The sequence below is a fragment of the Coregonus clupeaformis genome, unplaced genomic scaffold, assembly GCF_020615455.1.
Source record: "Coregonus clupeaformis isolate EN_2021a unplaced genomic scaffold, ASM2061545v1 scaf0421, whole genome shotgun sequence".
NCBI lineage: Eukaryota > Metazoa > Chordata > Actinopteri > Salmoniformes > Salmonidae > Coregonus > Coregonus clupeaformis.
The window spans coordinates 240,740-264,447 of record NW_025533876.1 but is presented as its reverse complement, the minus strand read 5'-3'; the positions used below and the strand labels follow the sequence as shown (position 1 = coordinate 264,447).

General features: G+C 41.8%; 1 protein-coding gene across 2 annotated transcripts; it reads right to left on the bottom strand.

The window, feature by feature from the left end:
* Nucleotides 1-6,980: 6,980 nt before the first annotated feature.
* LOC121556668 (zinc finger and SCAN domain-containing protein 32) lies at nt 6,981-22,971 on the bottom strand. 2 transcript variants are annotated; one of them, XM_041870559.2, is made up of 5 exons: nt 22,477-22,971; nt 21,975-22,102; nt 18,341-18,529; nt 9,232-9,343; nt 6,981-8,133 (listed from the first exon to the last, which is right to left on the bottom strand). In XM_041870559.2, exons 1-5 carry the CDS (start codon nt 22,757-22,759, stop codon nt 7,259-7,261), a joined length of 1,587 nt encoding a protein of 528 aa, XP_041726493.2. In that variant the 5' UTR covers nt 22,760-22,971; the 3' UTR covers nt 6,981-7,258. The 2 variants fall into 2 exon arrangements, with proteins under 2 accessions (XP_041726493.2, XP_045071248.1); XM_045215313.1 differs by lacking the exons at nt 6,981-8,133; nt 9,232-9,343 and having other exon boundaries at nt 17,070-18,529.
* Between the last annotated feature and the right edge of the window lie 737 nt (nt 22,972-23,708).

Sequence of the window (23,708 nt, the reverse complement as noted above, 5' to 3'; positions counted from 1 at the left end):
ACAACATTAACTACAAACGAACTAACTAGTACTACAGTGCCTTCAGAAAGTATTCACACCCATTGACTTTTTCCACATTTTGTTGTGTTACAAAGTGGGATTAAAATGGAAGTCATTTTTTGTCAATGATCTACTAAAAATACTCTGTCAAAGTGAAAGAAAAATTCTAACATTTGTAAAAAAATATATATATAATATATATAAGAAATAAAACACACAACCCATAGGCGCTACAGAGGGTAGTGCGTTCGGCCCAGTACATCACTGGGGCCAAGCTTCCTGCCATCCAGGACCTACAGTGCCTTCGGAAAGTATTCAGACCCCTTGACTTTCTCCACGTTCTGTTACGTTACAGCCATATTCTAAAATGAATTAAATAAATAACATTCCTCAGCAATCTACACACAATACCCCATAATGAAAAAAGCAAAAACAGGTTTTTAGACATTTTTGCAGATGTATTAAACATTCTAAACAGAAATACCTTATTTACATAAGTATTCAGACCCTTTGCTATGAGACTCGAAATTGAGCTCAGGTGCATCCTGTTTCCATTGATCATCGTTGAGATCTTTCTACAACTTGATTGGAGTCCACCTGTGGTAAATTCAATTGATTGGACATGATTTGGAAAGGCACACACCTGTCTATATAAGGTCCCACAGTTGACAGTGCATGTCATAGCCAAAACCAAGCCATGAGGTCGAAGGAAATGTCCGTAGAGCTCCGAGACAGGATTGTGTCGAGGCACAAAACTGGAGAAGGGTACAAAAACATTTCTGCAGCATTGAAGGTCCCCAAGAACACAGTGGCCTCCATCATTCTTAAATGAAAGAAGTTTGGAACCACCAAGACACTTCCTAGAGCTGGCTGCCCGGCCAAACTGAGCAAATCGGGGGAGAAGGGCCTTGGTCAAGGAGGTGACCAACATTTACATTTTACACATTTAGCAGACGCTCTTATCCAGAGCGCATATATAATTTTGTAAACATTTTTCTTTTATTAATTTTTTCATACTGGCCCCCCGTGGGAAACGAACCCACAACCCTGGCGTTGCAAACGCCATGCTCTATCAACTGAGCTACATACCTGCCGGCCATTCCCTCCCCTACCCTGGACCAATTGTGCGCCGCCCCATGGGTCTCCCGGTCGCGGCCGGCTACGACAGAGCCTGGATTCGAACCAGGATCTCTAGTGGCACAGCTAGTGCCTTAGACCACTGCACCACTCTGACAGAGCTCCTGAGTTCCTCTGTGGAGATGGGCAACCATCTCTGCAGCACCACCAATCAGGCCTTTATGGTAGAGTGGCCAGGTGGAAGCCACTCCTCAGTAAAAGGCACATGACAGCCTGCTTGGAGTTTACCAAAAGGCACCTAAGGACTCTCAGTCCATGAAAAAGAAGATTATCTTGTCTGATGAAACCAAGATTCAACTCTTTGGCCTGAATGCCAAGTGTCACGTTAGGAGGAAACCTGGCAAAATCCCTACGGTGAAGCATGGTGGTGGCAGAATCATGCTGTGGGGATGGGAGACTAGTCAGGATCGAGGGAAATATGAACGGAGCAAAGTACAGAGAGATCCTTGATGAAAACCTGCTGCAGAGCTCTCAGGACCTCAGACTGGGGCGAAGGTTCACCTTCCAACAGGACAACGAACCTAAGCACACAGCCAAGACAACGCAGAAGTGGCTTTGGGACAAGTCTCTGAATGTCCTTGAGTGGCCCAGCCAGAGCCCGGACTTAAACCTGATCGAACATCGATGGAGACCTGAAAATAACTGTGCAGCAACGCTCCCCATCCAACCTGATAGAGCTTGAGAGGATCTGCAGAGAAGAATGGGAGAAACTCCCAAAATACAGGTGTGCCAAGCTTGTAGCGTCATACCCAAGAAGACTTGAGGCTGTAATCACTGCCAAAGGTGCTTCAACAAAGTACTGAGTAAAGGGTCTGAATACTTACAGTTGAAGTCGGAAGTTTACATGCACCTTAGCCAAATACATTTAAACTCAGCTTTTCACAATTCCTGACATTTAATCCTAGTAAAAAATTCCCTGTCTTAAGTCAGTTAGGATCACCACTTTATTTTAAGAATGTGAAATGTCAGAATAATAGTAGAGAGAATGATTTATTTCAGCTTTTATTTCTTTCATCACATTCCCAGTGGGTCAGAAGTGTCCATACACTCAATTAGTATTTGGTAGCATTGCCTTTAAATTGTTTTACTTGGGTCAAACATTTCGGGTAGCCTTCCACAAGCTTCCCCCAATAAGTTGGGTGAATTTTGGCCCATTCCTCCTGACAGAGCTGGTGTAACAGTGAGGTTTGTAGGCCTCCTTGCTCGCACACGCTTTTTCAGTTCTGCCCACAAATGTTCTATATGATTGAGGTCAGGGCTTTGTGATGGCCACTCCAATACCTTGACTTTGTTGTCCTTAAGCCATTTTGCCACAACTTTGGAAGTATGCTTGGGGTCATTGTCCATTTGGAAGACCCATTTGCGACCAAGCTTTAACTTCCTGACTGATGTCTTGAGATGTTGCTTCAATATATCCACATAATTTTCCTTCCTCATGATGCCATCTATTTTGTGAAGTGCACCAGTCCCTCCTGCAGCAAAGCACCCCCACAGCATGATGCTGCCACCCCCGTGCTTCACGGTTGGGATGGGTTTCTTCAGCTTGCAAGCATCCCCCTTTTTCCTCCAAACATAACGATGGTCATTATGGCCAAACAGTTCTATTTTTGTTTCATCAGACCAGAGGACAATTCTCCAAAAAGTACGGTCTTTGTCCCCATGTGCAGTTGCAAACCGTAGTCTGGCTTTTTTATGGCGGTTTTGGAGCAGTGGCTTCTTCCTTGCTGAGCGGCCTTTCAGGTTATGTCGATATAGGACTCATTTTACTGTGGATTTAGATACTTTTGTACCTGTTTCCTCCAGCATCTTCACAAGGTCCTTTGCTGTTGTTCTGGGATTGATTTGCACTTTTCGCACCAAAGTACGTTCATCTCTAGGAGACAGAACGCGTCTCCTTCCTGAGCGGTATGATGGCTGCGTGGTCCCATGGTGTTTATACTTGCGTACTATTGCTTGTACAGAACGTGGTACCTTCAGGCGTTTGGAAATTGCTCCCAAGGATGAAGCAGACTTGTGGAAGTCTAACATTTTTTTGGCTGATTTCTTTTGATTTTCCCACGATGTCAAGCAAAGAGGCACTGAGTTTGAAGGTAGACCTTGAAATACATCCACAGGCACACCTCCAATTGACTTAAATGATGTCAATTAGCCTATCAGAAGCTTCTAAAGCCATGATATCATTTTCTGGAATTTTCCAAGCTGTTTAAAGGCACAGTCAACTTAGTGTATGTAAACTTCTGACCCACTGGAATTGTGATAAAGTGAATTATAAGTGAAATATTCTGTCTGTAAACAATTGTTGGAAAAATTACTTGTGTCATGCACAAAGTAGATGTCCTAACCGACTTGCCAAAACTATAGTTTGTTAACAAGACATTTGTGGAGTGGTTGAAAAACACATTTTAATGACTCCAACCTAAGTGTATGTAAACTTCTGACTTCAACTGTATGTAAATGTGATATTTCTGTTTTTTATTTGTAATAAATTAGCAAACATTTCTAAAAACCTGTTTTTGCTTTGTCATTATCGGGTATTGTGTGTAGGTTGATGAGAAGAACAAAAAAAAAATCAATTTTAGAATAAGGCTGTGACCTAACAAAATGTGGAAAAAGTCACTGTATATACTAGGCGGTGACAGAGGAAGGCCCAAAAAATTGTCAAAGACTCAAGTCACCCAAGTAATAGACTGTTCTCTCTGCTACTGCAAGGCAAGCGGTACCGGAGCGCCAAGTCTAGGTCCAAAAGGCTCCTTAACAGCTTCTACCCCCCCAAGCCATAAGACTGCTGAACATTTAATCAAATGGCCACCCAGACTATTTACATTGCCCCCCCCCCTTTGTTTTTACACTGCTGCTATTCACTGTTTATTATCTATGCACAGTCACTTTACCCCTACCTACATGTACAAATGATCTCGACTAACCTGTACCCCCACACATTGACCCGGTACCCCCTGTATATAGCCTTGTTATTGTTATTTTATTGTGTTACTTTTGATTTGATTTTTTACTTTAGTTTATTTACTAAATATTTTCTTAACTAAATTTTTTGAACTGCATTGTTGGTTAAGGGCTTGTATGTAAGCATTTCACAGTAAGGTCTACACCTGTTGTATTCGGCGCATGTGACAAATAACATTTGATTGGATATGATCGGGGCGGCAGGTAGCTTAGTGGTTAAGAGCGTTGTGCCAGTAACCGAAAGGTCGCTGGTTCTAATCCCCGAGCCGACTAGGTGAAAGATCTGTCGATGTGCCCTTGAGCAAGGCACTTAACCCTAATTGCTCATGTAAGTCGCTCTGGATAAGAGCGTCTGCTAAATGACAAAAAAAAAATATATATATATATATATATATATAAAAATACAAAAAAAAAAATATATGATACTGTATCTTGATTACATAAGCATTCAACCCCCTGAGTCAATACATGTTAGAATCTCTTTTGGCAGCGATTACAGCTGTGAGTTTTTCTGGGTAAGTCTCTAAGAGCTTTATACACCTGGATTGTGCAACATTTGCCCATTATTCTTTAAAACAATTATTCAAGCTCTGTCAAATTGGTTGTTGATCATTGCTAGACAACCATTTTCAGGTCTTGCCATAGATCTTCAAGCAGATTTAAGTCACAACTGTAACTCGGCCACTCATGAACATTCATTGTCTTCTTGGTAACCAACTCCAGGCCTTGTGTTTTAGGTTATTGTCTTGCTGAAAGGTGAATTAATCTCCCAGTGTCTGGTGGAAAGCAGACTGAACCCGGTTTTCCTCTAGGATTTTGCCTGTGCTTAGCTCCGTTCCTTTTCTTTTTTATCCTGAAAAACTCCCCATTCCTTAACGATTACAAGCATACCCGTAACATGATGTAGCCAGCACTATGCTTGAAAATATGGAGAGTGGTACTCAGTAATGTGTTTTATTGGATTTGCCCCAAACATAACACTTCGTAGTCCCCTGCAGCTCAGTTGGTAGAGCATGGCGCTTGCAACGCCAGGGTTGTGTCACGATCGTCGAAGGAGGAGGACCAACGCCCAGCGTTATTTGCAAACATACTTATTTATTAGTGATTACATGAACAACACAACAAACGATAACGTGAAGTCCTTGGTTAACAAACATAAACCAACACGGAACAAGATCCCACAACCACTGTGGGAAAACAGCCTGTCTAAATATGGTTCCCAATCAGAGACAACCAGCAACAGCTGACACTCGTTGCCTCTGATTGGGAACCACTCTGGCCAACATAGAAATACAACAACCAGAATAGAACGTAGAACCAAAACACATAGACTCTACACACCCTGGCTCAACATATTAGAGTCCCCAGAGCCAGGGTGTGACAGTACCCCCAAAGGCGCGGACTGCGACCGCGCCTAAACATAACCGAACAGGGGAGGGCTGGGTGGGCATTCCTCCTCGGAGGCGGTTCCGGCTCCGGGCTTGACCACCACCCCTCAACAATCCCCCCGTAGCGCCACCGGTCCGGTCCTGGTCAGGTACCGGTCAGCAGCTCCAACATCGGAGCCCAAGCAATCCGCTCCACCGATGTCCAGTCCAACTCCAGCCAGCGGGGCTAGACCGGACCAGGGGTGCTACGGGGGGATTGTTGAGGGGTGGTGGTCAAGCCCGGAGCCGGAACCGCCTCCGAGGAGGAATGCCCACCCAGCCCTTCCCTGTTCGGTTATGTTTAGGCGCGGTCGCAGTCCGCGCCTTTGGGGGGGGGGTACTGTCACGCCCTGGCTCTGGGACTCTATTATGTTGAGCCAGGGTGGGTAGTTTCTATGTGTTTGTGTTCTATGTTAATTATCTAGTATTGTGTTTCTATGTTGGCCAGTGTGGTTCTCAATCAGAGGCAACGAGTATCAGCTGTTGCTTGTTGTCTCTGATTGGGAACCAGACTTAAGCAGCCAGTTTTCCCATAGTGTTTGTGGGATCTTGCTCCGTGTTGGTTGTGTTAGACCTAGGACGTCACGTTATCGTTTGTTGTTCGTGTGATCATTATCTATAATAAATATGTTTGCATTTCACGCTGCGCCTTGGTCCTCCTCCTTCGACGATCGTGACAGGTTGTGGGTTCGTTTCCCACGGGGGGCCAGTATGAAAATGTATGCACTCACTAACTGTAAGTCGCTCTGGATAAGAGCGTCTGCTAAATTACTAAAATGTAAAATGTACTAATGTTTTGAGGACAAAAAATGAATTGCTTTGTCAAATATTTTGCAATATTACTTTAGTGCCGTGTTGAAAACAGGATGCATGTTTTGGAATATTTGTATTCTGTTTAGGCTTCCTTATTTTCACTCTGTCAATTGGTTAGTATTGTGGAGTAACTATAATGTTCTTGATCCATCCTCAGTTTTCTCCCATCAAAACCATTAAATGCTGTAACTGTTTTAAAGTCACCATTGGCCCCATGGTGAAATCCATAAGCGGTTTCCTTCCTCTCCGGCAACTGAGTTAGTTAGGATGCCTGTATCTTTGTAGTGACTGGGTGTATTGATACATCATCCAAATAGTAATTAATAACTTCAACATGCTCAGAGGGATATTCAATGTCTGCTTGTTTTATTTGTACCCATCTACCAATAGGTGCCCTTCTTTGCGAGGCATTGGAAATCCTCCCTGGTCTTTATGGTTGAATCTGTGTTTGAAATTCACTGCTCGATTGAAGGACCTTAAAGATAATTGTATGTGTGGGGTACAGAGATGAGGTAGTCTTGTTAAACACTATTATTGCACCCAGAGTAAGTCCATGCAACTTATTATGTGACTTGTTAAGCACATTTTTACTCCTGACTTTATTTAGGCTTGCCATAACAAAAGGGTTGAATACTTTAGACATTTCAGCTTTTCATTTTTTATTAATTTGTAAAAATGTCTAAAAACATAATTCCACTTTGAAATTATGGGATATTATATGTAGGCCAGTTACCCAAAAATATACATTTAATCAATTTTTAATTCGGGCTGTAACACAACAAGATGTGGAAAAATCAAGGGGTGTGAAAACGTTCTGAAGGCACATACTATACATGCACTGTGTGCATTTTCTGCTGGTGTATCCACAGGTAGCTCCTCTCTGAGAACCTCTTCCCGCAGTGCGTACTGGCGAATGACATCTATCCCGTGTGGACCTTCAGGTGCATCTTCATATTGTGCTGGCGGGAGAACCTCTTCTCACACTGGGGGCAGCTGTATGGTTTCTCCCCTGTGTGGACCCTCAGGTGCCTCTTCAGGTTGGACGAGTCTGAAAAACTGGCCCGGCACAGGTGGCAGCCGAAAGGTTTCTCCCCTGTGTGCATCCTTTGGTGGAGCTCCACCTGTTCTGGGAAACTGAAGACTTTCCCACAGAACGAACATGGGAAGCACTTCTCTTTGGCGCTGCCACCTTTTTTCATTCTGTCTCTATTACTGTCATTTGTCAGTGGGCTTGTGTAGCCATTTAGTAATGAGGCACTGGCATTGTCTGAGGTCTGGTTTAACATTAGGAGAGTGTGAGGAGAATGAAGGCCAGGGAGTGTCTGTGTTGTCGCAGGGTCCATGTTCCAGTTGATAGATCCTATTGAAGGCAGGCTGAAGCCAGCACCTGTTAGGGGGTTAACCTGAGGCGCCATCAGTCTCTCTGAATCACAACTATAGGAGCAGGACGGAGCATCACTAGCGGAGTCTGTGTCTGTTCTCTCCCGCTGCATACTGACACCTCCCTGTCCCTGCAGACAAAATCTACGCCTTGCCCTGGTCTCAGCCAGTCTGTTGTCATGGAGACTAAGTTCGGATGATGTTTTGTATTCAACTGTCTTTTTCTGGTTGTGGTTAACAGTGTTGTTCCCCAGTCCAGAGTTGAAGATGCTGTCCCATCCACTGACCTCCACTATGTCGCCTCTGGTTCTGGCCTGCTCAGTGATGTTATGCCCTGGGCCCTTGGCTGCACCCGTCTGGGTCTGGGAATCCAATATGGCCGCCCAGTCTCCTCTGTTAGCCTCCAGCCAACCACCTGCAGGAAGAGGTGAGAAAATAGACTTTAAAAACATGGCAGAGAAAACGCTACATGTGGAGTTTTTTTGAGTTAATTACCTGGGCCCGGTTTCCCAAAAGCATCTTAAGGCTACATTAATCGTTAGAACCTTCCTATGAGCATCGTTAATCTGTTTCCTAAAACCATAATTACTAAAGTTGCTCTTGAAAATGCTTGTTATTTAACGACTGCCTTAGACCACTCGTAGAACAATTAAGTATGTCGTTAGATGCTTTTTTGCCCTTCCGTGTCACTTTATACACAGACTCAAGATGTCCGCTAAACACAAAATCAAGATGTTTATCGGTCTTTGTGACAGCCGATGACTTCAGAACGAGTGTGACAGTGACTACAAAAGTACAAACACAAAGTTGCTAATTTCTTTGCATAACAAGCGAATGATATAAATACGCTTCAAATGAAAATCGAGATTACTGTATTAAAATATAAATACATAGACCTATAGGCTACATAGACCTATATTTTGAATGTTAATTCAATTGAGTTGTATTTAGCTATTTGTATGCTATTGTCTGTCATCTTTGCCTCAATATATTTCATGATATGTAACATCTGCGCCAAATGTGCCAAATCTTGATTTAGTGTATCATTATAGGGTAAGCATTATAATAAGCCACCTCAATATTTGTAGCCATATTTGGAGCTGATCTGTCATCAGTATTGTGGAATAATTCAAATGTTAAGGTAAGATTGGAAAGGGAGAACGCTGATCCGAGAGCAGCGCTGCCTTTCTTTCGATCCTATCAGTATCGACACATGCCTCAACAACGCACTTAGCGAACGTTCTCTCTGCGTGGGGTTTTGGGAAACGCATGTTACATCTTCGGCCATTGTAACAAAGATGCATAGTTAAAAAACCCATAAGCCTAAATTCCATCGTTATAGGGAAATCAGGCCCTGGTCATGTTCACACATTATAATGTATGTTTTTGTATGTAAACATAAGTTGTATTAACTTCATTTATGAATAAAAAATTAAAAAACATGAGCCAGGTGCATCACTATTCCCATTGAAGATCTATTACTGTATGTAGGCTATATGTATTTCTCCCTTACCTTGCTCCCCCATCTTAACTCCACTCAGCATATCAATGCTCTCTGGTCCATCTTCTATTGTCTCCTCTTTGACCAGCAGCAGATCAGGCTTCCCATCCTCCATGTCTACTGACTGTAAGATATACAGAGTGAGAGAATGTTGGATCAAGACATATAATATGAGCACCCTGCTATGGAGCATCTTCTGATTGGGCAAGGAGGGATTGCTATGAGTACTATACAAACATGCTAGTTGATAAGACACTATGCAAACATGTTAGTTGATTTGATACTATACAAATGTACACTGAACAAAAATATAAACGCAACATGCAACAATTTCAAAGATTTTACGGAGTTACAGTTCATATAAGGAAATCAGTCAATTTAAATACCTTCAATAGGCCCTAATCTATGGATTTCACATGACTAGGAATACAGATAAGCATCTGTTGGTCACAGATACCGATCCAGAGCATCCCAAACATGCTCAATAGGTGACATGTCTGGTGAGTATGCAGGCCATGGAAGAACTGGGACATTTTCAGCTTCCAGGAATTGTGTACAGATCCTTGCGACATGGGGCCGTGCATTATCATGCTGAAACATGAGGTGATGGCGCGGATGAATGGCACGACAATGGGCCTTAGGATCTCGTCACGGCATCTCTGTGCATTCAAATTGCCATTGATAAAATGCAATTGTGTTCGTTGTCTGTAGCTTATGCCTGCCCATACCATAACCCCACCACCACGGGGCACTCTGTTCACAACGTTGACATCAGCAAACCGCTCGCCCACACGACGCCATACATCTGCCATCTGCCCGGTACAGTTGAAACCGGTATTCATCCATGAAGAGCACACTTCTCCAGCGTGCCAGTGGCCATCGAAGGTGAGCACTGAAGTCGGTTATGACGGCAAACTGCAGTCAGGTCAAGACCCTGGTGAGGACGACGAGCACGCAGACGGTTTCTGACAGTTTGTGCAGAAATTCTTTGATGCAAACCCACAGTTTCATCAGCAGTCCAAGTGGCTGGTCTCAGACGATCCCGCTGGTGAAGAAGCCGGATGTGGAGGTCCTGGGCTGGGGTGGTTACACGTGGTCTGCGGTTGTGAGGCCGGTTGGACGTAGTGCCAAATACTCTAAAATGACGTTGGAGGTGGCTTATAGTAGAGAAATTAACATTAAATTCTCTGGCAAAAGCTCTGGTGGACATTCCTGCAATCACATTTTAGAGTGGCCTTTTATTGTCCCCAGCACAAGGTGCACCTGTGTAATGATCATGCTGTTTAATCAGCTTCTTGATATGCCACATCTGTCAGGTGGATGGATTATTTTGGCAAAGGAGAAATGCTCACTAACAGGGATGTAAACAATTGTATGCACAACATTTGAGAGAAATACGTTATTTTGTGCGTATGGAAAATTTCTGGGATCTTTTATTTCAGCTCATGAAACATGGCACCAACACGAAGCTTACTTAGTTCCCCAGCACAGTTGAGCCAGTCACGTGTTTGTTTGTAAATAGCACAACAGGATTTTAGATCTGCGTTTACAAAACACAGCAAGATATTTCTTATGCGTTTTATATTTTTTTCCTGCGTAAAAAACACAGAATTATGCGTTAACACGACCCCTAGTTTAACTTGCCAAGTAAGTGTTAGCTTTCTGCCGTGTTTGAGATGTCAAAACCCTTTGGATTAGTTACAGTGGGGAAAAAAAGTATTTAGTCAGCCACCAATTGTGCAAGTTCTCCCACTTAAAAAGATGAGAGAGGCCTGTAATTTTCATCATAGGTACACTTCAACTATGACAGACAAAATGAGAAAAAAAATCCAGAAAATCACATTGTAGGATTTTTTATGAATATATTTGCAAATTATGGTGGAAAATAAGTATTTGGTCAATAACAAAAGTTTCTCAATACTTTGTTATATACCCTTTGTTGGCAATGACACAGGTCAAACGTTTTCTGTAAGTCTTCACAAGGTTTTCACACACTGTTGCTGGTATTTTGGCCCATTCCTCCATGCAGATCTCCTCTAGAGCAGTGATGTTTTGGGGCTGTCGCTGGGCAACACGGACTTTCAACTCCCTCCAAAGATTTTCTATGGGGTTGAGATCTGGAGACTGGCTAGGCCACTCCAGGACCTTGAAATGCTTCTTACGAAGCCACTCCTTCGTTGCCCGGGTGGTGTGTTTGGGATCACTGTCATGCTGAAAGACCCAGCCACGTTTCATCTTCAATGCCCTTGCTGATGGAAGGAGGTTTTCACTCAAAATCTCACGATACATGGCCCCATTCATTCTTTCCTTTACACGGATCAGTCGTCTTGGTCCCTTTGCAGAAAAACAGCCCCAAAGCATGATGTTTCCACCCCCATGCTTCACAGTAGGTATGGTGTTCTTTGGATGCAACTCAGCATTCTTTGTCCTCCAAACACGACGAGTTTAGTTTTTACCAAAAAGTTATATTTTGGTTTCATCTGACCATATGACATTCTCCCAATCCTCTTCTGAATCATTCAAATGCACTCTAGCAAACTTCAGACGGGCCTGGACATGTACTGGCTTAAGCAGGGGGACACGTCTGGCACTGCAGGATTTGAGTCCCTGGCGGCGTAGTGTGTTACTGATGGTAGGCTTTGTTACTTTGGTCCCAGCTCTCTGCAGGTCATTCACTAGGTCCCCCCGTGTGGTTCTGGGATTTTTGCTCACCGTTCTTGTGATCATTTTGACCCCACGGGGTGAGATCTTGCGTGGAGCCCCAGATCAAGGGAGATTATCAGTGGTCTTGTATGTCTTCCATTTCCTAATAATTGCTCCCACAGTTGATTTCTTCAAACCAAGCTGCTTACCTATTGCAGATTCAGTCTTCCCAGCCTGGTGCAGGTCTACAATTTTGTTTCTGGTGTCCTTTGACAGCTCTTTGGTCTTGGCCATAGTGGAGTTTGGAGTGTGACTGTTTGAGGTTGTGGACAGGTGTCTTTTATACTGATAACAAGTTCAAACAGGTGCCATTAATACAGGTAACGAGTGGAGGACAGAGGAGCCTCTTAAAGAAGAAGTTACAGGTCTGTGAGAGCCAGAAATCTTGCTTGTTTGTAGGTGACCAAATACTTATTTTCCACCATAATTTGCAAATAAATTCATAAAAAATCCTACAATGTGATTTATTTGTCATAGTTGACGTGTACCTATGATGAAAATTACAGGCCTCTCTCATCTTTTTAAGTGGGAGAACTTGCACAATTGTTGGCTGACTAAATACTTTTTTTCCCCACTGTATTTGTACAGCTGCCACTACTATCTTTGATTTCCTTGCGTTTTTTTCTCTTCTCAGAGCAGGCAGGCCGTTACCCTAGCGACTCCACACATACACAGCTGTAGACATGCTGCTTGAGAGCCAGTACTGCATGTGTCACAACTTTGTTCATTTGCACAATGTCTCTCATTCACATTCGCTTGTAAATGTCCAAACTCACCAAAAATGACATTCGGTAGCTCCTACCTATATATGTATAACTTTATGAGCTGGATTGCCTGTCTTTGCAATTAGTTTATTTTCGTTTGCGCTTGTTAGCATATTTAGCTAGCAGCCTTCATGGAAATTCGCTATTACTTGTGCCAATTTTGTTAGCATTCTAGGAATAGACGCCCAATGGGCTTTTTGTTTCCTGAGTTGAGAGAAGGACAGTATGACGATATGAAAATCTGGATAATGGCCAAACCTGTGTAGAGAATCTTTGTACCATCTAAACCGCTGTGAAATATCTTGTCAATAACCCAAAAGTATTTTCAGCTGTTTGAAGCTGGTGTACAAAACCGAAAGTAAAAGACGCAAAAACAAAACTTAAGAACGGGAAGCATAGAAATAGCGCACATAGAACATATCTACTGTGTCTTAGACTTGCTTTCAATGAGAATAACAGATCTATAACTAACATTGCTATGTGAATTTGGTGGGGATTCGGCCAAAAATGTACATAATGCAATTGATGGTTTGATAATTGAAAGGCATCGACTTTCAACATGGTGTGTTTACCCATCCCTACTGTAGTTACAGAATGACTTCATTGTTGTTAAACCCATCATGGTGGACATAAATATGATGATGTGGGTAAAAACAAGTCAGCTATGATAAGTCAAAAAATCTTAAAATCAGACAAACCTGACTAAACAATTTATGTGTACAGTAGGTGTTTGTTAGTGTACGGGTATGTGTAGGTATTATTAGTATGTGTATAATGGTTATAAAGCATTATCAGCGTATGCAGAATAGGGTGAGATCAGATGTGATGTATATTAAAAGAGAGTCTCAATGAAAGTCTTAGAATGAAAAGTCCCATTTTGTGTTTATTAACCCTTTCCACTCACAGCCTGTCATGCCATATACAGGTTGAAAATGCCAGATTTTGTCATTGATAAGCACCTACATTTGAATGCAGTGGCTGTACAGTAACATGCTATACATGACGTAAGAGCTCCGCTTCCCATCACTGTATGGGATTTGACTGACATCCATTATAAACTTGAGCACTGCGACAAGAAGATGCCCCCATCCCTCCCATTAATTGGGCTACTTTAGCACATTTGTTGTTGTCTGAGTGATGGAAATGCTGTATAGTGAGAGGAGTCAATGTGTTCTGAAAGATGAGAAGTTGAGGATTATAATAAATACCACTGATGTCATACAAGCAAACCACACACCTCTGAGTTCAAATGTGCACTTCACATTTCCACATTTGAAAACTCATGTCATTTACAGTATCAATGTTTATGATTGCTATGTTTGATCCACAGTTCCAAGGATGACATGTGTTATACCCTGGGTTGTCCTGAACAGAATGAGCCTGTTTGTTGTATTGTGAAGAAAATTAGCCGCGGAACACGCACTTACTTGAATGCACTCATGACTCCATTCTATGTGCACCAAAATTACAATCTGTTTGTCTGAAGTACCTTTTGTAAGCCTAACACTGTATGATCATATGTTATAGCTTAGGTAGCCATGTTGGTAATAGAATAAGCTTTCAAATGATGCCCTCCTGACCCAGATTGCATAATGGAACGTTTTTGGATTGCGTAAACAACAACATAATTCGTGACCTTGGGACTATAAGGTTATATCTGCCCAAAGCACCGTTCTGAGATATTGAGCATCAAAGTTCACATCCCAGATCTCAGAAATGTTTTGTAGTGAATTCTTCTTTCATAACCCAATAAGGTCCTCACTTTAAAGGTACCTGAAGTGCAGAGTATAAAAATCTTGAGATATTTGCAAATCCGTTTTTTTTAGGGGGGTGCAATCGCAGATAGAACCTTATGGTTCTGAAATGTTAATCTGGGTTCAGCCATAAGGTTCTATCTGGCAAATTATTTAAATAGAAAACGACATACATTTAATGACTAAATTAAGAGAATACCCTTGCTTCTTTCTAATCAAATCAAATATATTAATTCATGTTCATCACACATTTGTTAAAGCGATAGTTCACTTAAGTGACAAATACACCATATCCTATGGAGAATGAGCAACAGCTAAAGGTTAGCGCTGGATGAGTAAACCAATATATATTTTTTGGTCTCTGATACCCAAAGTCAATAAACTACTTGCTAGTTATCAATAACATTTCGTAAGTTTGTAATTTTTGTGAAATACCCCTTCCATGGAGGTTTTCGTATTAATATAAAACAAGACAAAAACAGCAATGCCTCTCTAATGGGACTTAAACATGCTCTAAGGCACCTGTATTTATTTGTAAAGAGCTTAAATTATGGCCATTCTTCTGAAAAAGTATAAGTAAGTAATTGCAAGAGGACCAGAACCTATGATATGAATAATAAAGGAATTGGCACTTTAAGGTTCTATCTGCAAAATGTATTGAGTATTTTTCAAGTCCCAGATCTCAGAACTGTTTTGTGATGTCTTTCATGACTCAGTAAGTGAATCATCGCACATACAATAATTTTTATTGATAACACATCATTGTGTGATTGCATTGCAGATAGAACCTTATAGCACCATGTTCAAAGGTATTTGCGCAGATCTAACTTTCAACAACAAAAATATTGTAAATTGACTTTTTCACAAATCTGACACATCTCACATGTGAAGGCCCACCTAAAGAGCAACTCTATGTGAATAACTCATTTTTGACCAAAATGTGAGAACCTTATAGTCCCAAGGTCTTGAATTGTGTGATGGTGGGGACAAATGGCTGTGTTCTAAACAAAAAACGGACAGTGTGCTTGCTTCAGTTCCTCAATGGCAATGCTAGAAGAGCTCAAAAAAGCACCTTATAGTTGAATGCTCTTTCCTTGAGTCATACAAGTGCATTGAAATTACTTCGGAACTGTGCGCACTTTGGAGAGGTGTGGGGCCACTTGGAGATACCAGTTAGACCTCTCACTCAAACCGTTTTTTTTATTTTCTTGCTCCTACTCAAAAATTACATTGAATATTCGTATTATGTTACTGAGTGTTTCCAGAGTATTGTGATCGAACATTTTATGTTTGATTTTCTAATAACCAATTTCTGTGTTCTATTCATGTGCTTTTTTAATAATCGTTTTCTGTGTTCATGCAAGTGACTGACTGAAGGAATCCTCACTATCAGTATCAGCTTAGAGAGAAGAAGCCTCGTGAGGTATTGGTCTGTCACATGCATGACCCAGTATTGGTCTGTCACATGCATGAAGCAAACGTTAATGATGAATTCATTATGAATGATGAATAAGATAAATCATGCAAATAGAACTTGTCTGTATATAAGAAAACTATTGGGACTGCCCCGGTGGAGCTCCTGATCGACATGTGTACTTGGTGCATTGAGTTGGTTGGACACGCTCCAGCGCGCTGATAATAAAGAATGATTCATTTAAGATTGACTTTGAGTGTCCCTGTGTAGAATTTCCACAACAGTATTTTCAGATTTCCTTATTGACAAATGCCATGAAAACTACAGTAAATGTAAAATGCACATAAAATCAACAGTGTGATGTTTCGATTCATTCGTCTGTCAGGTGAACTGTTGTCTTCACCTTTGGTCAAATCCTTTCCCCATGATCTCTAAAGTGTTCTCTTCCAATGCTACCATGGTAATGCATATGCTTTTTATAATTCTTCTGTTAGAAACATTTCAATTTGGCCCTATCCATATAGGCCGATTTCCACGAGTGTAAGGGGTTAAACATAAACAAGTGTTACATACACCATATGAAAACCACACATACACAGGTGTTAACAAAAAAATCTGCAAGAACTTGATAAAATGCATTCATTTTCTCATTAAAAGTGTAAAGGGGAAATATGTGAACATCATATATCCTACACAGTACAAACACAATATGAAACATACTTTTTTTGTTTATATGTGCCTTATACACAGAGTGTTCAAAACATAAGTTACACCTTCCTAATATTGAGTTGCACCCCCTTTTGCCCTCAGAACAGCCTCAATTCATCCGGGCATGGACTCTCCAAGGTGTAGAAATCGTTCCACAGGGATGCTGGCCCATGTTGACTTCAATGCTTTCCACAGTTGTGTCAAGTTGGCTGGATGTCCTTTGGGTGGTGGACCATTCTTGATACACATGGGAACTGTTGAGCGTGAAAACCCAGCACCATTGCGGTTCTTGACACCTCAAACCAGTGCGCCTGGCACCTATTACCATACCCCATTCAAAGGCACTTAAATATTTTGTCTTGCCCATTCACCCTCTGAATGGCACACATACACAATCCATGTCTCAATTGTCTCAAGGCTTTAAAATCCTTCATTAACCTGTCCCCTCCCCTTCATTTACATTGACTGAAGTGGATTTAACAAGTGAAATCAATAAGGGATCATAGCTTTCACCTGGTCAGTCTGTCATGGAAAGAGCAGGTGTTCCTAATGTTTTGTACATCACAATGTCTGGATGCAATATTCTACCCAGGAATATTCAACATTAAAATCTGTTACTCTGGTTATTCCAAATGCATCTGTGGATCTTTTCTGTTGACAACAATGAAAATTCATCTTTGTCTTTAATGCAGGGTTTGATCTAAACGTCAGAAGCTATCGAGTGGAATGGTTACTTTCTATGTTATAGAGTGGAATGGTTTTTCTGCTGGTGTATCCTGAGGTATCGCCTCTCTGAAAACCTCTTCCCGCAGTGCGTACAGGCGAACGGCCTCTCTCCCGTGTGGACCTTCAGGTGCATCTTCAGGTTGCCAGCCTGGGTGAAGCGCATGTGACACTGGGGGGCAGCTGTAGGGTTTCTCTCCTGTGTGGACCTTCTGGTGCAACTTCAGGTGGTCCTGGCGGGAGAACCTCTTCTCACACTGTGGGCAGCTGTAGGGTTTCTCCCCTGTGTGGACCCTCTGGTGCCTCTCCACCTTTTGGGGACAGCTGAAGCCTTTGTTACAGAACATGCAGAGGAACCGCTTCTCTTTAGTATTGCCTGATGTTTCTCCCCCTCCCCGAGCCTTTGCCCTTTGGTCGTTTGAGTTCAATAACTGATCGAAAAGGACGTGGCTATGTGAATCAGAAAGCCCCAACGACATGGACACTGGGTCGGGATCCCTGAATGCGTGTAAAGGGGAGTGGGTCGTGACATTTGGATTTGTCTCTAAGCTTTCCCTGTAATGTAAGAAATCTCTGCCCTGTGAGTATCCATCTCCTAGGTGACTATCTGCATTCCATGTGGGAGGAGCGTCACCCTCCACTTTCATAGTCACCTCATCTACGACCAGACCCTCCGCTTTCTTATCTAGGCACCCTTCAGAGTATACACTACTACTATACCGATTCCAGTCCCCTCTAGACAGATCAGTTTGTGTCTCTAAACCCAAGGATATGTTGCCAGGGTCCATCTCTGTTGCGTAAGAACAAGACAAATCATCACCGCTAGTGTCTAACGTGTCACCATCACCCTCTTCACGGGAATGAACCGTCCTCTGGCTCTGGTGAAATACCGGTAAATACTCTGAGCCGGGAGCAGGAAGACAGCCCAGTCTCCCCCGCCCCAGTCTCTCTGGGTCTGATCTGTGGTCAGATCCTGTGTGTAAGAGCCTGTGTGTTACAGTTAAAGTCTTGGTGTCTGTCTCTGACTTGAGGACGGTGTTCAGCGTTCCACTGACCTCCGTGATGCTGCGTTGGATCCTGGGCTGCGCTGGGGCGGTGGTGGGGTCCTCTGTGGCTACAGGGGACGCTCCATCCGCTGCTTCAGTCTGGATGTCTCTGTTGTGCCGTGGGTCCTCTTCTCCTTCAGTCCTCTCCTGCTTGACCAGAGACAATCCTCCAGGACCTGCAGCCTCTGCATCTTCAGACTGACGCAAGAAGAGAGGAGGTTATTATTAGTACATGAGTTGAATTGGATAACAACTTCGTAGGGAAGTCTCACAAGCTCCCATATCCCCCTGAGACTCAGCAATTCATTTTTGTCCTCTCTAACGGATATTCGTTTTTGTTCCGTATCTCTAAGGCCATACATGCCACTGTGTTAGGTCCTGTTGTACCTTTGAAAATACATTCTAGGCTTTTCAATGATATCACGTGTGGGGGTGTCACCTTAATAATTTGTTTTTTTCTGGTTCTCCAAATGGCTACAATCACAATTACCATCCCAATTAATAATTTTTGTGAGTTTGATATTCAAATTGTTTCTAATAGGTAAATACCTCAGTAATAGTTTGGTGAGTTTTCAGAGCAGTGTCATCATTTGTTCAGATTAAATAAGAGCTAAATAAGAGCTTGTTATAGTGCTGAGTGATTTACCGAAATTTCGGTTTATTTCCGGTTTTTAAATACCTAATTGACCGACTCGGTTCAATTATTTGAATTCCATTTAGTTTGTTTTTTGTGTGTGCGCTCAACGCGCCGTTTGTACCGTTTCTCTAGAGATTTCTCTCTGGGATATGTTGCCCAACTCATCATAGTTAAGCTCAGAAAACGAGGTAATTAACTACAATGACCAGAATCCATTGCATCTACATATGCCTGTTCTCATTGGTTCTGCCTGTGGCAGACAGACACGGAGAGGAAGAGCGATAGAGAGACATGAGAAGGATATACCTAAGCAACCGCATTCTCTCTACCTGACAATGCTTTTAATTGATTAATAGTTGTTATTTAGCAATGTTAAAAGTATGCCTTATCTACTTTGAAGAACTACTGAAATAGTGATTTCGTCAGACAGCAGGCATCTAGCCAGCTAAGCTAGCCTACTAGCCTGAAGGATGACTCTTGGGAGCACAGAGAAAGATGTCTGCAGTGTTAATTTTTCACGTATTTTAGATTTAGTTTGAGTCTTTATGATTAAAATACTTTTTAGTCTTAGTCCCATTTTAGTAATTTCATCCTTCTTACTTTTAGTTATTATCAGTTGACTAAAACTCTGGACAATTTTAGTCTAGTTTTAGTAATCATTTTAGTCATTGTGGTTATTTTGTTTTATTGAACCGTTCATACAAACCTCTAACTTAACTTCCATCATGCACATAATAGCTTCCACTCCCTTAGTCACAACCATTTAATCACATAATAGTCAGTGCATTATTTTCTATTAAATAATGAATATTTAGGCTACCTCTAACTTCCATCATGTGCACATTCAGGTAGCCTTGTCCAACTAGGCCTACTATCCTCTCCTACACCGTAGCTGGCAACATTGATATTGTGGCAGATTATAACCAATGCCAGCCATAATTAACCATATACTATAAAGCCTTGGCTACAGGTTAAACAATGTATAGCTCTGATTTTCTCCCCATTATAACCATTTAGTGGGTAAATAACAGTGGTTTCCTTGTAAACGGGAGAATTTGACCTTTACAGAAATGCCAGAAGTATTAATAATAAATATTAATAAGTATTACTGTACTCCTAATATTCAACAAATAGCATTCCTTTTTCCCATAGGAAAAAACCAACCGCAACTCGCATTTGCGGACCGCGAGAGACCGCATCTGAACACAGATTAATGAATAACAGCGCACATGGGGAAAATAGAGCTTCTGATGAGATCAAAGCAAAATTAGCCTACATGAAAGTAAGAGAGAGAGTAAACATTATTGTTTCTAGTTGAGGTTAGTTAGAAGTCTCATTTCGCATTAGTTAAAAAGATTGACGAGTGACTGAAGAAACTGGGTGTTTTTTATGCAACACTATAGAGCTCGCCAGCTTGTAGTCCTAAAAAAACGAAATGAGTTAGCATTTTCTACCTCTGGTTCGTTGGGCTTTCCTATGGGGGGAAATAATGTGGTTTGGGGATATACACCGAAAGTAAGACCTGAGGTTAACACAAGGCTTAGGAGATCTTATAAGTTTTGTTCTATGAGATGATGATCACTCAGTTAACATGACATTTATGAATTATGAAGCCTTTATGTGCTCAAAATATGTCAGTTGCTAACAAGTCTCTAACTGTCAGAAAAATTGAACTACAACATAAGCTAGTTAGCTTTGTTAGCTTTCTGCTTAAAGGGATCTACACAGTAGTTCTACGTACATTTGTGAAACTAAATTTTTTGGAAGGCGACGCAAACGGACCTACATGTTACCAGAATCTTGATATCAACCTGGACAGATTGTACAATTTGGTTCAGTTCTGTCGTCACATTCTGCGATTGGCTTGCGAGGCTACGTCAGCCGACATAGGCTACGTCAACTGCAGTGGTGTATTTGATCTGGGCATGTGCCAGCACCAGCAGAGCAAGTCTCACTCTATGCTTATGTGTGAGTGAAGTGAGTTCGGAAAAACTAAAAGTATGCATCTTAGAAATAGTTTTCACATACAAACATGTCCGAACTCAGAATCAAATAGGCTTCCCCACAATAACATGGATGCTGTGGTATAATGTTTATTTTGATTAGGGATTTTGATAAATGCACAAAATCGTATCAGGTAGCCTGATTTCAGATGTGTCATGAACAAGGTTATTAGGGAAATCGTTCTTCTTGCAAAGCATGTAAACATTTCAATCAAACTATTATATTGTGTTCCTATGGGTCAGTCACCGGGATCGGCTCACCAGCCACTCTACCCGATAAAGGATAAACATTTCTAAACCTGACAAAACTTTGTCAGAGTCTACGACCGCACGTAGTGGTACTTAATCGGCAGACCTAGACCCTGTCACACTGAACGAGCCAAGACGTCCTATAATCGTTTACGACCTAACGCTTTGAACACACCGATTGTGTTTTTGCGCAAAATAGTATGCAGCATCATCTAGATATGTGTGCAACAAAAGTTCAACATTCACCTTCTGCTACCATTGCTGTCAACCCGTTTACGCATACAGTTTGACGCATACGTTCGATAAATCCAACGTATGCACCACACAGAACGCACTGCAACTGCCTCTGCAACGCTGCAAGGCAAACGTAGCGTTCCATTGGAAATGAATGTACTTCTGGTGTACCAAAATGCAATGACGCAGTCGGTGTGTTCGAAGTGTAAGCCTGTTAGCTAGGCGTCAAAGGTATGCGACCTGAGGTGTAGTTATATTTGTTTTCACGTTATCTTTTTACTTGTTTTGATTACATAAATGCTTCAAAATTCACAAAAAGTTATGTTAGCTGATGAGATTCTCATAGAACAAAACATATAAGATCTCTTAAGCCTGTGTTTACCACAGACCTTATTTTCGGCATTTATCCCAGAAAAACATTCATTTTCCCATAGGCTTTGGCCAACGAGCCATGGCGATGTTAGCCTCCGTTAGTGACTACAAAAAAAACGCCATTACTATTGCTCTCTGTTACACTAACCTCTATCAAGATAACATTCTGAGTTGACGTTTCACTGCCCTCATCCACAGTGATTGGTTGGTCATTGCTCCATGTATTGTGTCCCGCTGGCTTCACAAAGCTCCTGTGGCCTCCAGTGAGATGTCCACCTGAGAGAGTGATTGGGGAAAAGAGGTGTAGGTTAGCTATTGTCAATGTTTAACAATTTATTTGTTGACACTGTCTAGCATTGAAAAGGACGTAAGGTAACACTTTTTATAACTTCTTGATATACTATTTATTGATCAATGTATTATGTTCCATGCATCACATTGTTTTCATTGAGTGGATAATAGGACATGCAGTTAATCATGAATCTGGTTAGAATATGATATGGTGTCTTTGCGCAAGTGCTTACTATACTGGTTAACAAGACCCAATTATGGTTAACACATCTGAACACGTGCAGAATGGAACGGGGCGACAGGCATTGAGCTATATATGAACCGCGACCGGGCGACAGACCGCCTTGTGCAAAATGTACCTTTTGCCATTCCTCTGTATCGGTCGACGATCTTGACACTACTGGGACGACTGGAAAGGACGCGCTCTCGTATTGTTCTCTCTGCCCGCTCCCGTGCCACCTTTAGTTCCAGTAGCTGTAGTTTCCTCCGCAATGCCCCGTTTTCTTTCTGGCTTTTAGTTATTTCCAAACGAAACACTGCATAGTCGTCGTCTACGAGTTTACAGATCTCTGCCACGGCTGCATTCGCTAGCACCTCCATGACGGAGGCTATTTGAGTGTGAAAAGCCATACCGTTAGCCATTGCTAGCTATAACATATATCAACCAAGCCCTGTCTCCAACGCGAATTAAACACTACCTGAGGTAAGTATGTAATGCTGTGTAGTTCAATTATTCATATTTTGAGTTCTAGGGTGTTAATAAACGTCTAAACAACAATAAAAACGCTAACGTGGAATGTGTTTTTGGTCACTGTTGACTTCCGTTTACTTCTTCTTCTATAATATTATGGCGGTCCTCAAACAAACGTTAGAGGTGCATACCGCCACGTACAGTACTGGAGTGTGTAGTCAATCACAGCTTATTTTTAATTTATTTATTTTTATTTAACCTTTATTTAACCAGGTAAGCCAGTTGAGAACAAGTTCTCATTTACAACTGCGAACTGGCCAAGATAAAGCAAAGCAGTGCGATAAAAACAACAACAACACAGTTACATATGGAATAAACAAAACGTACAGTCAATAACACAATAGAACATCTATATACAGTGTGTGCAAATGTAGTAAGCTATGGAGGTAAGGCAATAAATAGGCCATAGTGCAAAATAATTAGAATTTAGTATTAACACTGGAGTGATTGATGTGCAAATAGAGATACTGGGGTGCAAATGAGCAAAATAAATAACAATATGGGGATGAGGTAGTTGGGTGGGCTAATTACAGATGGGCTTGTGTACAGGTGCAATGATCGGTAAGCTGCTCTGACAACTGATGCTTAAAGTTAGTGAGGGAGATAAGTGTCTCCAGCTTCATAGATTTTTGCAGTTCGTTCCAGTCATTAGCAGCAGAGAACTGGAAGGAATAGCGGCCAAAGGAGGTGCTGGCTTTGGGGATGACCAGTGAGATATACCTGCTGGAACGCATACTACGGGTGGGTGTTGCTATGGTGACCAATTATCTAAGATAAGGCGGGGATTTGCCTAGAAGTGATTTATAGATGACCTGGAGCCAGTGGGTTTGCCGACGAATA

Bases quoted from the DNA above. Each gene is read 5' to 3' on its own strand.
- LOC121556668 (XM_045215313.1), bottom strand. From the start codon at position 22,759: ATGGCTAACGGTATGGCTTTTCACACTCAAATAGCCTCCGTCATGGAG. The intron at 22,103-22,476 runs GTACATTTTGCA...TCACTCTCTCAG, and splicing joins ATACAGAGGAATGGCAAAAG to GTGGACATCTCACTGGAGGC. The intron at 18,530-21,974 runs GTTAGTGTAACA...TTCTTGCGTCAG, and splicing joins AGAATGTTATCTTGATAGAG to TCTGAAGATGCAGAGGCTGC.